Source organism: Bacillus rossius, chromosome 1, assembly GCF_032445375.1.
Source record: "Bacillus rossius redtenbacheri isolate Brsri chromosome 1, Brsri_v3, whole genome shotgun sequence".
NCBI lineage: Eukaryota > Metazoa > Arthropoda > Insecta > Phasmatodea > Bacillidae > Bacillus > Bacillus rossius.
The window spans coordinates 328419919-328436101 of record NC_086330.1 but is presented as its reverse complement, the minus strand read 5'-3'; the positions used below and the strand labels follow the sequence as shown (position 1 = coordinate 328436101).

Below are 16183 nucleotides of genomic sequence, written 5' to 3'. Positions count from 1 at the left end.
CGGAAACATAACTACTGATCCGCCCCCAGCGTGTTATTAAACCACCTTCGTAAACATACACCACTCTGATATGTTGAGCAGTTTTCAAATCGCGTAGTGAAGGCCTGCCCGGGTAGGCGGCAGCCTCAAAAGGGTTATGTTTACACTCCAAGACGAGGCTACGGAGCTGGTAACAGCAAACAAAACACACCCCGGCGATTAGCTAAAGGGCCAGGGCGCCCGGGTCCGGTTACCGGCAAGGTCGTGCTCGGGATTATCCGCGGGCGAAGGAAAAGTGGCGGGTTCTCTCGGGGTGGTCCAGCTGTCCGCTCTCACGCATTCCGCCAACGCCCCGTCAGCATCGCATCGCACTCGTGGTCTCTGACGACCTGGCCGAGGTCCCCTGGATGGTTGCCGCTACTCACGCAGGCAGCGGCTGGTCGTGGTCGCGTGGTCCGACTGTTGTTGTTGTTGTTGTTGCTGTTGTTGCTGTTGTTGCTGCTGCTGTTGCTGGTGCTGCGCATGCGCGGAGGCGCGCACCCCCGGCGGCCGCGAGCTGTTGGACTTGGACGAGTGGAAGGACTGGTTGGACTGGTGCCGCCTCAGGCCGCCGCCGTTGTGGTTGCTGCTGTTGTTGCTGTTGTTGTTGTTGTTCGAGCTGCTGCTCTGCAAGTCCACAAGACGCGCGCGCTCGCAGTCTTCCATCTCGCAACACAGAGAACACATTTTTTTTTTTACTTTTACGAAATATATTTTTTTTTCTTTTACAAGGATAGTCTTCGGAAACTCGGTTTGCCAACGATATCACTTGTAAAACTACAAGGCAGAACTTTGTACCATTCTTATTCTTAGAAAGTTCATCGTTGGAAATTTGGTTTCCAAGTATTTTCCTTGTAAAAAATTCAAAACATTTTACGCACTTAGTTAATGATATGATCGCTAAAGTTGCCGGTGGCTACCTAAGTGGCTAAGCATCCCCCAAAAAAATCTTTTTTGAAAATGTAAACTAAACTATTATCTTAGAAAAAATATTATTGTCTAGTAAAGGTTTTTAATAAAAATGTGTTAAATTTTCTTAACAAATATCTATTACTATCTAAGAAACCCTAAAATAAGTTAAGTTGATAAAATCGAAAACTTATTCTCATGAAAACTATCAATTTGTTGAATTATGAACTGAAAACCTATACTTTAGTTCATAATAAATAAATTAGTAAGAATGAATAATATGTTTCAATTCTCTTTCACATAAAAGGGAGTCATATGTTTTATGTTATGTGCGTGTTTATAAATTTATCAACTGAATGGTTACTACAAGTGTAATTTGGAAGATTCCACCACTACGCCTTTTTTTTTTAACCTTTTTCTCTAAAACCTCCCGTCAACAATGAACAATCAAATATTGTCCAACGTTAAGATATATTAACCTATTTTCTTTTTTGGTATGAATTTCGAATTGTATGCTTTCCTTGAACACATAACACATTTATTATTTCACTAGCTAATACCCGGTATGCGCTGCATTGCCTCAATAATTTTTTTTTTTGGAAATTTGTTTGAAGTAGGTAAACATATACAAAGCTTCTCTCTATACCTCTCTAATTCTCTATCTCTGTCTAACTCTCTATGTATATATCTATCTCTCTAATTCTCTATCTCTCTATGTATATCACTATATCTCTCTATATCTATATATTTATCTACAATACATATATATCTCTTTACATATATGTTTTTATAAACCTGTATTTACAGCTACCACTCACTATATCTCTCTATCTTTGTCTCTTTTATGTACCTATATCTATATATCTCTATAGACACACATGTCATTCTATAGAAACGAAAATATTAAAATTTTATGTTTTCACATAAATCTATATTTTTATCTATCTTTTAACCTGCCATAGGTGTGACATAGGTATGTTAAACAATCTCGTATGGGAATGCAACGATTGGCAAAATTTCAAAGTAATCAGTGAAGAACTTGTGGCCAGTTAACTGGTCTGGTTAGAAATGTAAGATTTCTTGGTAAATTAAATTTTTTAAGGAATCTATGTATTTGATAGTTTAGTAATTTTATTTTAAGTGTATATTTATTGATGTTTGTTAGTAAAGTTAAAGACGTTTAAAAATGCAGAACTTTATGTCGGCAAATGTAACAAAGTGCACCTGTACTTTAGTGGAACCTCGTCCGAGTAGGATCCCGGTAAAACTGTCGTGGCAGCCAGCATGGGCCGCGCTAAACGTGTATGTCCGAACCGCGCGGCTCTACGATGTCCCGCGCTAAGGGCAGCGGCGTGCGACGGAGAGCTAAGTATTGCGGTGGCGATCTGTTTTCGTGGGAAAACGTCTCTGCTGGCCGGACTGTGACGTCAGCGCATGCGCAGTGAGCGTATGGCTGCTTTGAAGTGAGTGAAGCGGTCAGCTGGGATTCGCTAATCTGCCGCGGCGTGAGCATGGACCTCTGGTCCAGAAATATGTGTGTCGAGGCAGACGATGGCCTGGGAGATCGAATGCTCGGCCATGCGGGACTTGAAAAAATTGGCTTGTGTTTCAAATAGTTCATTAGTGACGTTGATGATGAACTACAAGTTTGCGAGCGTATTTTGCAAATACGACGCGGTGAACTAGGAGTACTGTCTGCACCAATTATTTTATGGTGTTTATCTGCCGGAATTCACTTTTGCGCGTTTGTGAATTTGACCGCTTCATGTTCCAAGAGATACTATGGCTTAACGAGCTCCCTTTTGAACAGTTTTACTACAGGCGTGAAAACACTCATTTAACAAGAAACATTTAATCGGTTGCGGGAAGATACGAATGTAAATGCTAGTGGATACACTCGCCTATGGACAGAATACGATTTAAGGGACTCCGTGTAATGTACTTCAGATTTTTATGTTTTATCATTTTATAACTTATTTTGGGTAAACTGTATAATATATTCATTATCTTTTTGAACAGTAATTTCTTTATGAAATATTATTATTGTATCGAAAGTCATATTTGTATAGTATTTATTAATATCCTTGCGCCAGGCATATTATTACTTATTTTTGAAAGTAGTTTTTATTTCAAAAAATGTAATCCATAATTATAAATATATATTTTATTGTATTTTTTATTTTCATTATTGTATTGAGAAAATACTACAGTTAAGATAATATAGTAAAGGAAATATCGAGATCACAGTCGATAGGTTTTGAGCATGAAATTTTGTACTTTAATGGTAGCAGAATAAAATGTCAGTGGAATTCATTTTGCGATGTTTACTATTGTAATGTTGATCCAATGCGACAACATAATCCTTCTTGCTCTGCTTGTCGAACTAACCCCGATGGTGCTTTTGTTTGAAAAAATTTTTTTTTCCAAATATTTCTAACATTAATTAAAAATATTTTAAATTTTCTTGCGGGATGTTCGGACAGAAATGGCACGTTTTACTTATTTGATATAGATAGAGATAAAATATTAGTAATTTTTATTGAACAAGAGATAATAATTGAGACTAGTTACGATAAGGGTATGATCTCAAATGAAAAAAGAAAATAAATATGGTAGCGTCAATCGTTAGCGTTACGAAAACTTGAGGAGTAGACAAACACAAACTGCGTTACTATGCCTCTCCCCCTGCCGTCTGCCCTTCCAGCCGTTACAACTAGCATATAGCATGCTACGCTACGTACCTATCCCCCTCTCCTTGCCGTCTTCCCTTTCGACCGCTAGTGCATGCGTTGAAGTGGCGTCGCCGCTGACGCACTCTCCTCCTCTACCGTTACCCCCCCTTAACTATTTCCCTCATGCGATCGGAATTTTCGTAACGCTCGAAATTTGTAGCCCCCTCAGCAAATTAGTTTCACTTAAAAAAATTGAATTTTTTCAGAGCACTCTAATTTTAGCTACCCCCACCACTACCTGAACAATACATTCTATCGCTGCTCTACACACACATCATACCCCATTCCTCCTCATCATCTCCTCATTACACCTCATCCCACCTCACAATACCACATTTTTCCTCACCCCGCCCATCACACATCTCCCTACTTAATTTCACATCATCATACCTAATCCCTTCTCATACTACTTTGTAATAAATCTCATCACACTACATCATCATATCACATTCCAACTCATAACACCTCATCCCACATCATACCCCCTCATCATATCACATTTCTCCTCATCCCACCCATCAAAAACTGTCACATCACATGACACCTAACCCACTTTGTCCACTAAATTTCATCTCATACCACCTCATATCAACTTATTACACATCAGACATTCTTCACTCTGGCCGCAACGACAGGACTGTCCCTATGGCAAGATAGCGGAAACTAGAGCCATCCATGCAGTCTTTGCCCTGGGCAGGATTCTATATTTGGGATTTTCATTCAATTTGCGGTTTTGTATAAATTAAAATTCCAATACAAATGAACTCGACAAGTTTGAACGAATGAATACTCCAGATGCCGTAAGAGAAGCATCGTGTGAGGGGTTATCCCAAATAAACTATCACAGATGCTTGTGTACAGGCTCGGACAGCAGTTATTTGGGATCTCACATCCGAGAGTGTACAATACCTTGCATCATGGCATACGGTCTTAAAATACCTACCTTAACTCCGTACCGTGCTTTTTGCTGGCTGGTAGGTCTGCATCAGACCTCTTACTACATAATGAAGACCTGATCGCCAATAATTTAGTGCTTCCCAAGATAAAATGTATCCAACCGAAATGGAACGAGAGGTTTTGCGTTCGAATAGGCTGCACTGAGAGAACTTGCAGAGAAACACAGCTAGCACAGTTCTGTGGCAGATTCACACGTGAACAGTAACCAGAGACGTCCGTCTCAGCAACAGAAAGAACCGAATATTCAGAACACTCTCGACCATAGTTAGTAACATTTAAGTATGTGTTCGGAACAGTTGAAATATGATGCTTTGAAACGTGCCAAAACCCTTACGTGTAATGTTAATATTTTAAGATCATTTACGTGTGAACCATCTTGGCTCTCGGTATACGGCTTTAGGTAGGAGGGATATTGTCGATTTGAACGAAAATATGTAAAAACCGTGCTGCCATCTACGGAGGTCTCAGAAATATTGAATATATGGCGGATCCGCGTGATTCATCCGTATATATTGACTTTCACGAACATCAGGGATGTAATAGGTAACTGTATTGGTGCGCCAAATTAATCTTTATAATAGTACAACTATTCTTCAATACTTTATGTTATGATTTATTGTCATAAAAATAAATGACGACAAATTAAAGTGTTATAATGCTGCCATTACAATTTTGACAACCCTTAGTTAACACTGAATTGTAGATATCGCAGCGTTCATAAAACTGTAGGGACAGAACAATATTTAGCCTACATATATTCTCAGCTATGTTGAATAAAATTATTTCGTGATTAATTTATTTTAAATTTAAATCTTTAATGTTGAATCAGCTCAATAAGGTTAATGTTTGTTTGTAGGAAGCATTTACAGACAGACTTCTGTTGTTAAGAAAAAAAAATAACATATACATTTATAGACTTAGTGTAATAATATGTGTTTAAATATATGTCGGGTTATTTTTGTTTTAATGCATCTGTTGGACTGCAACTTTTATTTTGAAAAATACTTTATTAAAAGATAGTGCCACGTTCGTAATGGTTTATAAAACCAACGAAGTTTTAAATATCTTTGACACCATGATTGTTCGAAAACAATTTTTTTTTGGCTAATAAACTATACGTAATTTTTCAGTTGCGACTTAATACTTTTATTACTATTAAAGTTTATTTACGGGTGAATGTTACACGTGGTTCCACCATTTTGATGACTTCGGCTCGTAACTATAGAAGTTTCTGCATTCATGCGCATTTTACTTTAAACTTGTTAATTTTCCGTTGTGTAATGCGCATATTTAGTTGTGTATCTGGTGCATACTAAAACATCACACTCAACACGCCTGAAGACGTATAACCTAATAATATGATTTGTAATAAATTTTCTATCACTAATTTTAGTATATAGTTAGAAAATTTTAGGATATAGTCATTTCAAAAATTTTAGGATATAGGCATTACCCGGGCACATTTTCCACACACACTCGATATGGAAAAAACATTCAGTTTTAAAATTTTCGAAATTTTAGGTATTTCACCCCGTCCCTTCCTAGGGGCGCAGTCAACCCCGGGGAAAATTCCCACCATGCCCCGACCTCATGGATACTAAAAATCATGGTTATTACCCATAGCTCGAAAAGAGGTTTTTTTTGACCCTCTGACCCCTTCTTCATCTCCCTTAATACTAAGGTCTTAACTTATCAAAATGTATTATCAGAAGTTCTTTATATGTAGGCCTATGCAAAATTTCAACACATTCGGACATCAAAAAGTGGGCGAAAATAGAATGGAAAGATTTTATTACATACTCCATTCATTCATACATACAGGCCAGGTTAACAATAGCGCGGTAAAAAAAAAACACAAGCTATGATAATTCCGGTGTAGGGGGAAATGTCACAGGTTCAGCGTTGAGGCATTTACATGCGACGCGTTCGGTACTCCTGTTCTTCGGGTAGCCCTGAGAAATTAAAATTACCATCTTGTTAAACAGAATAATTTTAGGTTTAAACGGGGGAAAATAGTAACGTTTTTCTTTGAAATTGATACTTTAGTATATTTGAAACGCTCGGCATTATTTCTACGTTAAATTTAGAGCATGAGTTTCGTATTATAAGTTTATTTGCAACATGAGAAAACATGATTTTTCTTGTTTCCGAGGTTAGATGTTAACACATTACTGGCGAGTTCAGGAATACACGTTCAGATTTATTTTACTAGTTTTTTTAATGAGCCGTTATTTCATTTAAAACTTTCCATTGAGTAACTTATGTGCGGAGGTAGATTGAGCGTAAGTGTAAGCGAGATAGGCCTACTGATGTTAAAAGCAACTACTCCAGCAACCCCTGGGACTCGGGTGATTGGCCAGCAGACAGGGGAAGGGGCAAGACCCCAGCCGGCGGGACAGGAGGGAAGAACACTTAAATTGTAATTAATTTTAATTGGTTTAAGTCCCGTATGCGTGCATCCGCGGCTTACATGCAATAAAGTTACCAGACTGGAAGGTAATGTTATAATATTTGACCTACATTATTATTGACCCATTTCAACAATATGTCCCTTTTCCCACACACACTCACATTATCAGTAAAAAACCTTAGTTCTAAGCTTCACCCTCAACGGAGTATGTTGAGTTATTTTTTTTTGTTAAATTCAGATGTTTACCCAGGAACAGTCGACACACGTTACTATAGACGTCAGATAGAAAATACTGCCAGCAGCGAAGACATAGTGACCTTGACGCGATATCTCGAACAACATACGTTGGATAACGAAAACTTGCTGTTTTTTTTCGAATAACAAAAAAAGGTTTAGTATATATCTCGCGACAAACATTGCAATAAAACTAACTTAATATGAAATGCTTATATTGTGAAACATACAAGCTTTCTTTGATCGTGTTCAAAATAAATTAATGTTGTTGTTGGCTACACTGTTAAAATATTTTAATTTAAATTTACTAAGAATGCTAGTTACAAATTATCCAGGGATCTTTGTAAATGCATGGTTAACTTTATAAATTTACCTGTACTGAGTTCACTTACTTTTGTTATGAATTCACAAATAATCTTGGTATATTAACAAAACGTTCAAAAACGTTTTCAGTCTACCAAAATAAAACTTCCTTTGTTTTTTCACGCGTGTGTATGCCATTTTTACAACAAACACATAACTTGGTCAACATCTGGCAAAGTTTCTATGAAAATCCAGTTTTCTGAAACTACGAATAAATCTTCGTTTATTCGAGGTGAATTATTCTAGGGAAAGTACAAAGTACCTTAAAAATTACTGTGATTTCTAACAGTGTACTTTATTTGAACCAACGAATAAATTTTAGATGGACAATTATTGATATTAACACGTCAATTCTATTGTAACAAAAATTAATATCGTTAATTATTTTCTCGTGTTAATCAGGCCGCTGGCTATTCTAGGAATCCTCTGTGTTAAATCATTTCGACGTCAGGTTTTTCTGCGATTTTGAATGTACTCTCACTCGGGACTTTGAAATCCACAAAACGTTTTAAATAAATTAGGGGAAAACATCACCCCGCAACGCTTTCGACATCGCACTTCGGTGTCTACAATTTTTTTTGTTGGGTAACGGGGGTTGGAGAGGGGAGCTTGCTTTCATTGTTGCACGACTCTGAAAACGTAATTAAAAATAACTCTCTCGCACTGACATTACTTTTAGAGCTCTGAAACACACTGAAAATAATCCTTTTTTTTCCGGGCACCAATTCTATGTACTTCACGAAAAATTATTTTGCCAAATTTTTCGTTTTGACAACTAAATATGTCATTTGGTGAAACATAGTCACGATTATACTCAATGTCACAAATCATTTGTGAAAAATTAGAATAATTGAGGCGGTCTACGGAAAAGGGGCACATAGGCTCACGTGCCCTTTTTCCACAGAATGTTTTTTTAAAACCACCATATTGTTTTCTACAATGCCTGAAAATTTCATAGAGATATTTTAAAAACTGAGGTTGGTAGACAAATTTTTGCAACCTGATGTTGGTATACCTAGTTTTACCAGAGTTTTTTACTACACATTTTGATGTTGTAATTTGAGTTTGTTTAGGATGTGAGTAATGTGCTGTGTATTATAAACATAAAAATGAATTCTAGTAGCACTGTCAGTGAAGAAAGAAGTGGCCAAACTGTCAAAAAAAGAAAAATTTACACGAAACAAAAAAAACAAGAAACGTGAAACTGTGAAAAGAAAACGTGTGAGAGGTGATGGTTATGTTTCGTCTTGTGGTAAACCAATTGAAGGAAAACAATTTACTTTGGTTTCAAAGTGCTGTGTTAGCGAGTGTTGTGATAAACTCTCATTTGACTATCAAGTAGACTTGTTTTCTTCATTCTATGATGGGCAAGAAAAGAGCCTACAAGATTCTTTTCTAGCTCAATGTATGGAAAAAGCAGCATCAAAAAGGGAGAGAAAAATTGTTGATCCAATTAAATCTCGAGAACATGTATGGGCTTATAGCATTGTGATAAATGGTAAAAGAATACAGGTCTGTCGGGAATATATTCTCAAATTATTTCAGGTTTCAGTAAAAAGAATAAGAGTTATTCAGAAGAAAATAATGAATAACTCTAGTTTTGCTGAAAGATGAGGTTCACATGCCAATAGGCCGCACAAGTTACAGGACAATGTCACTGATTTAATGGGGGAGCACCTTGAAAGTATTCCACACCAAGAATCTCACTACAGTGCTCATAAAACAAACTTAGAATACTTTGACAACACCAACCTAACCATTAAAGATTTGTATGATATGTTTCTCGATTATTACAATGAAAAAACTGGAACCAAATTAAAAATGAGCTACAAGACATACTACGAATATTTCAAAACTAAATTTTTTTTATGGTTTTAGAAAACCTAAAACCGATGTATGTGACTTTTGTGTACAATGTACCGAAAAGTTGAAAGTGAATCCAACAGACCCTTGCCAAACATCATTCATGGTGCACAAACATAAACATGCTAGAAGAAAAATAATAAGAGACGAATATATAGACAGGGCAAGAAGAGATGAAACATTCTTGGTGCTAGAATTTGATTATGCACAGAACTTTGCTATTCCTAAACTAAATGTGAACACTCAGTTTTACAAACTCCTTTTATTGCTGTATTGCTTTAATGTGCATGTTTTTAATGACAACAGTTATTTTGTTATTGTTTTGTGGAAAGTCAGGGCAAGAAGAATGCTAATTCAGTTGTGTCATTTTTATACGATTGCCTTCTGAAGAAAATGCAAGTTTTGAAAAATGACAAGACCATTGTTTTCCTTTCAGATGTTGCAGGGGGACAAAATAAAAACATGACAGTTATAAAATTTGCTTCATGGTTTGCTAAAGCATTTCATGTAAATATTGTGCACCTGTTTCCTGTTATTCGTTTTGTCAGTGCGACCGAAATTTTGGTTTAATAAGGAAGAAAGTCAACAACAAGAAATTAATAGGGACAGCTAAACCTTACTTAACTGCTCTGGTTTTGTGCCGACAGGAATCTACCCCTTTTGAATGGATGAGGAACTACTGAAGGACTGGGACAAATCTTTATCACATTTATTTCTTCAGAAACCTACTTCTTCAACAAACACATTTAACCTTTTGAAGTACTGCATTTTAAAATTTGATTACGATGGAATGGTTTTGGCCTCTCAAAGTTACTTTGAAGTTTATAATGCATTTAGATTTTGGAGAGGACATTTCCAAAATGTAAGGAACATTAATGTTGAAACTACACCACATCAAAAAATTTCTGATCAGAAAATAACAGATGTCCGCAGCTTGTATACTTTTTTGCCACAAGAAGACGCAGATTGGATAGAGGACATGCTGAAAGTTTAAGAAATGTCTTGTGGGAGTTTTTTTCCCAATGATGTAAAAACTTGCAAAATAATTCTGTGTCTATTAATAAACTATTTGCCTATTTACATATTATTCACTAAGAGTAACATTTTGTACATTGAAGTTCCCGGTATGAATACTGTAAATAACTAATAGGTTCTTGTTTGTTTGTTTAGTTTAAATATATTTGATATAAAGAAATGTTATGTTAGAGATTACTGTGTACAATGGTGTAGGACATATTCAAAATTGAAACAAATAAAGTACATTTTTAATACATTGAAATAATACATTGTTGTGGAAATAATTTTCTTTGGAAAAAGGGCACAATACAAACATTTTTTAACCGTGTGTAAATAAATATGTGTATTTTTTAAGCAGTTTCGTTTCTGTCCCTCCTCATAGACAGTAAACCAATTTACTTTCACAAATACAGTATTATAAGCTCCTCATTGAATATATTCTACAGATGGAAATGAAAAACTTTGAATGTCATTTTCTCAAAATGCCATTTTGGCATATGTGCCATTTTTCCGTAGACCGCCTCAATTAGTTTAAAAGGAATCAATGTTTATATAAGTTTCTGACATGGCTCGTTCCTAGAAGCAAGATCACTGTACACCTAAGTTCAAACATACTTTTTTCTAGCACAGCAAAGAGTGCTGGTAACAAAAGGAAATAAATGAAAAGATTTTTATGGCGTTAGTTAATTTTCTTGTGTTTATTTTACATCTGCAGTACTGTGTGCGCTGTAGACATTCGAAGGGGTTTCGCCCCGTTTTTATTTGTTATCCCAGCGCTCTTAGCTATTACTAACCTGCCACTGTGGGGCCCCCACGGCCGTGGTTACATAATACGCTGTATACGAGAATCGGGAAAGCCGTTTTTTTGAGAGTTGGCTTTGACGAGAAGCTGAGATTACCCATCCCTTCATCGCCACAACCTCGGCCTCCTAGCTCATTCAGCTGACCAGACGGTTGGCTGTGCCCTTAGCTCTTAGGCCGTATCAATGCTGCTGGCGCCTACCCCGATGTACCACATCACACTGGAACTCCTCAGTCCCACAGGAAACCCGTGGTCCGGTGGAGGCCTTCCCAACCTCTCCTTGCTGTCCATGTTAGTAACCGGAGCTGTACCGTCGTGTCACTACGTCAGCTCCTCCAAGCTTGCTCCAAACAATAGGAGCACTACCACGAGATATATCCAATCAGATCCTAGGCCATTAGAGAAAACCTCAGAGTAGAGCAATTCACTTCCATTGTTCTCCCCGCACTACTACCAACTGGCCTTGGAACTCCACGTCAGTGCCGTGACCTCGCAGAGCTGGAGGTTTCTCCCCCGACCCCCTTTGCCGGGGCCCAGGAGGCTTACAGCCGTTTAGGCCCAGACGCAGCTGGCCCTGCCGACGGCACTCCTGTCCACTCCTTACCATTATTCGCCTTTGTCTCTTCACGGCGAGACAGGCTTTTGGGACCCGACGGACACCAGGGCTCATCATTCGAACCCCACAGAGAGGTTTCAGTCGCATCTGCTGTTGCCCGCAGATTCAGCCCTTTCACCATTTCTTGTTACCATCCAGACAAGCTGAGGATGACCGAGGCAGGGATACCCCTGTCTGTTGGATATGAACACTGTATTGCTGAATGTTTTTGTATTGGACACAACTTTGGATTAAGGAGTTAAATTTTTTCTGTTTTAGTAATATATCAGCCACTCAAGATGGTATCTATGTTTTGTTAAAAGTGTGATCATTGTAACAACAGTAAAGATTTGTAATGTAATCGCAAGTAAATACAATGTAACGATCGGGATCGTAATGTTTTATTTATTGCATGGTTAATTATGTGTTTTGCGGTTAACTGTTATAGAGGGGGGACACATTGACGGGTAGTGGTGGACCCAACATAAAGTGGTGACCCCGACGTGATGTGCGCTGTATTTTGTTAATGAAAGTTTAGTGCGTACATCGCAATGAAAACGAAAATGGAAGGTCTCGTGAAACAACGTAAGCCAGTCAGAATATCTTTCACGAAGACGTTTAATTCGTTATGTGAACAGTTAAGTGAACATGAACACAACGAAGAAGAAGTCAAGTTAGAACGATTAGGTATCACAAGAGATGAGTGCATTAGATGTACGAGTGCTTGATGTAATATTGCAGGAAGATGATGAAGGCAGCATTTATGAAGCTGAGTACACAACTATCGAAGAGTATAAGGACAAGATAGACATGGCCAGGTTGAAAGTAGAAGCATCCTACAATGAAAAGGTAGTGAAATCTGCTTGCAGTGAAAATGGTGCTGCATCAACATGTTCGTCTCCAACCTCTCGCAGAAAGAAATTGAAGTTACCAAAAATCGAATTTAAAAAATTCGGTGGGGATATAAAAGATTGGATGGGTTTTTGGAGTCAATTCAAAATAATACATGAAGATGACGAAATAGAATCTGAAGATAAGTTTCAATATTTAATTCAGGCTACGATCGCTGGCTCCAGAGCCCGTGAGATTGTCGACAGTTTTCCTGCAACAGAAGAAAACTATCAAAAGGCTATTGATAGTCTGCTTGTGAGATTTGGAAGAGAAGAGTTACTTATCGAGTTTTATGACAGGGAGTTGTTAGAACGTGATAAAAAATGTGACAAGTGCTAAGGCCAAATAGGACCTGTCTCAGTTGTACGACAGACTGTAATCACATCTGAGGGCATTGGAATCAATAGGAATGACTCAAGATAAGTATACAGCTATGTTGTTCCCTCTTGTAGAGTCGTGTGTACTAGAGGAAATTTTAAGAGTGTGGCTGAGATGTCCTTCAAGTCAACAGGCTCGTGATGCAGTAAATGGTGCTCCAAACACCTACAGTGATAAGCTACAACAGTTGCTAACATTTCTGAGGAGCGAAGTGAAAAAAGTTCAAAATTCATAAAAAAAAATTAACTTATTAGAATACTGATTGAGTAGATCGATTCCCGTCCTTGATTCGAAACCGGTAAGAGCAAAAAAAAACAAAACAAAAAAAAAAACAACAGATCCTTCCTCCATGGAAGCAGCCTAGACTAACCTCACACCACCAATACCAATGTATATATCGTCAGCTGTATGACATCATGTCTGCCACCCTGTCTTCGTCCGCTGGAGGCCGCCATCTTGTTTTCGTCTGCTAGAGTGTGCTGGCGACATGTTAGTATAATTTTCTGTTCACCATACCTTTGATCTCGACTGTTGGCATTGAAATTTGACCTTGACCTTGAAATTAGACTTTGTCTTTGACGACCATCATGGAACCGACATTTTATGTTCAGTTACATGATACCAGGAACTACCACCTGATAGAGGACATTGTCACCATCTGGTTTTCGTCTGCTGGAGGACACCATCTTGTGTGGGTACTCGTCTTAACATCATTACCATCATTACCATCATGATAGTTTTATTCTAACCCGCTAGAGTGCAGTAATCATTTATTATTACTGAGGTGCCCCGGCATCTTGAAATTTGGACACCATATTGAAATCATGTAATTATTTAGCTAGAGATTCGGGAAAAATTCCAAAAATCACCGAAAAGATCACTTATTAATTTACATATTGAATCGATGGATTCATATCCTCGGTTAGATTCTTGACCAGTGACAGGTGTAACTAAATATTAAACATATTTAATATTTTGTTTTCCATTACCTTGCGTGAAATTTATTAATCATTCACTCTACGAAAAACAACTCAAGTCAATATACCTGACCATCTAAATAAATACAGTGCCGCTATGCCTTACATGAAAGTCTAGTTTTTTGATACTTAGAATAACCTTTAAAATGTTCATGTACAAAACCATCCATACATATACACCAAGCATCATCGGATCGCAAGACCTGGTCATGAACAATGTCAGACATATAGACAATGAACACAGTACACACAGTAAAACGGAATGTACACACAGTATACACAGTAAAACGGAATGTACATACAGTACACACAGGAAAACGGAATGTACACACAGTACACAGGAAACGGAATAAACGCACAGTACACACAGTTCACACACAGGAAAACGGAATGTACACAAAGTACACCCAAGAAAAAACGGAATGTACACACAGGAAACGGAATGAACACACGGTACACACAGGAAACGGAACGTTCATACAGTACACACAGGAAACGGAACGTACATACAGTACACCCAGGAAACGGAATAATCACACACACACACACAATAGCGGGAACACAGGCTTAGTTGGAAATCAGAATACAAGAAATAAAACATACTTTTTTTTAAAATATAAATAATTCATTTATTTTTATTAGTTCACACATGACAGTTAAACAAATGATTATTTTATGTAGCCAGCTTTCTGCAGTTCTTTAAGTATGGACGATACTTCGTCGATATGCGAGTAGTTTCCTCTACGAACAGATGCCACCAACAGTATAAGCCGGTCAACCAATATGTTTGGATCTTTCCACGATGTGTAATCAATCTCTTCTGTCACCATCTTCCTTGCACGTTTATTATAAATATTATGATCCCTGGTGTATTCCGTTTGAACACCAACCTCAGGGTTACTTTCATCATCGAGCCAGTGATCATCACAAGCTTGATCAGATTTATTTAATATAACACGACGTTTCCATCGTTATGATCTCAGGACACAATCACAGTCTTCGATCTTGCCTGCTTTAGGTGCTTCAGCACAGTCTTCGATCACGTCGCCAGCTTCAGAGTCACTGTAGCAATCACCGTAGAAGGCATCGTCTTTATCCAGATTACCGTAAGAATTCGATATCGTTGATTTCGAAGTGTCTTCATCGTCTCCATGCTTCCTTTTTAGGAGTCCATCATTTTTACAAAGTATGGAGGATCTACTGAATATAGGCTTGAATGAATTCTCACTTTTCACGTTAAGGATTCTTCCATTAGTTTCAGTCTTCCATAAATCATCAACGTCCTTCAATTTAAGTTCTTTGTCGCGATCGGGTGAGCTAATACCATCACGCTCACGACAAGGAAAATTATTTACATCAACCAGCACACTCTTCATTTGTGTAGTGTCTTTATCGATGTCCTATATGCCGTAAGTGGGCTTGGCTTTACATGTTCTACCATGTCTTTTTAAGTTGTCAATTCGTGTAAACAACCTGCTACACCGATTACAGCTTAACATTTTGCGTAGTGGGTTTTTAACACAACCACACATCGTATTATTCCATCGGGTGCATGTATATAAGCGAGTCCTAGACAGCAGATCGCTCAGTTTGATTCTGACGTCGGTGTAAGGATCACCTAGTTTGTTTCATCTGGTGCATAAGTCGCGTTATTACTTTTTCTTGCGAACTAGATGGTATCTTTATCGTCTTTAACTGCGAACTCGATTAAGGTTGTACCAATTACTACAGGAACCCTAGCGTCAGCGGCGACGATTATGGAGTATATCCCGTTGACAACGACGACGCCAACACTGGAGGAGACTTCAACAGTCGTGGTACCACCAGGAAGAGAGCTTAATTACTACAGAGCTGGCTGCGCGGGATACCACGATGAATGACGTTTAGCCCTCGATGGGGACTCCAATGGCTGGTGATTCGACAACAACTAACGAACATCGGTGCTGTTACTGCGACAAGATTTTCTCAAACAACAGCAATGTTCGACGACACGAGAAGAGCGAATGTGCCAAGAACCTATATCGTAAAATGTTTGTT

The 16183-nt window shown here is 37.9% G+C and overlaps 1 protein-coding gene across 2 annotated transcripts in view; it reads right to left on the bottom strand.

Annotated features, from left to right (window-relative positions):
* LOC134528014 (uncharacterized) overlaps window positions 1-16183 on the bottom strand; it is a 157642-nt gene that overhangs the window by 29340 nt on the left and 112119 nt on the right. Inside the window, exon 2 of one of the 2 annotated variants that reach the window (XM_063361175.1) lies at window positions 405-684. In XM_063361175.1, coding sequence (XP_063217245.1) covers window positions 405-684 — 280 coding nt within the window. The remainder of the gene's footprint in view (window positions 1-404; window positions 685-16183) is intronic. The other variant, XM_063361176.1, reaches the window with a different exon arrangement.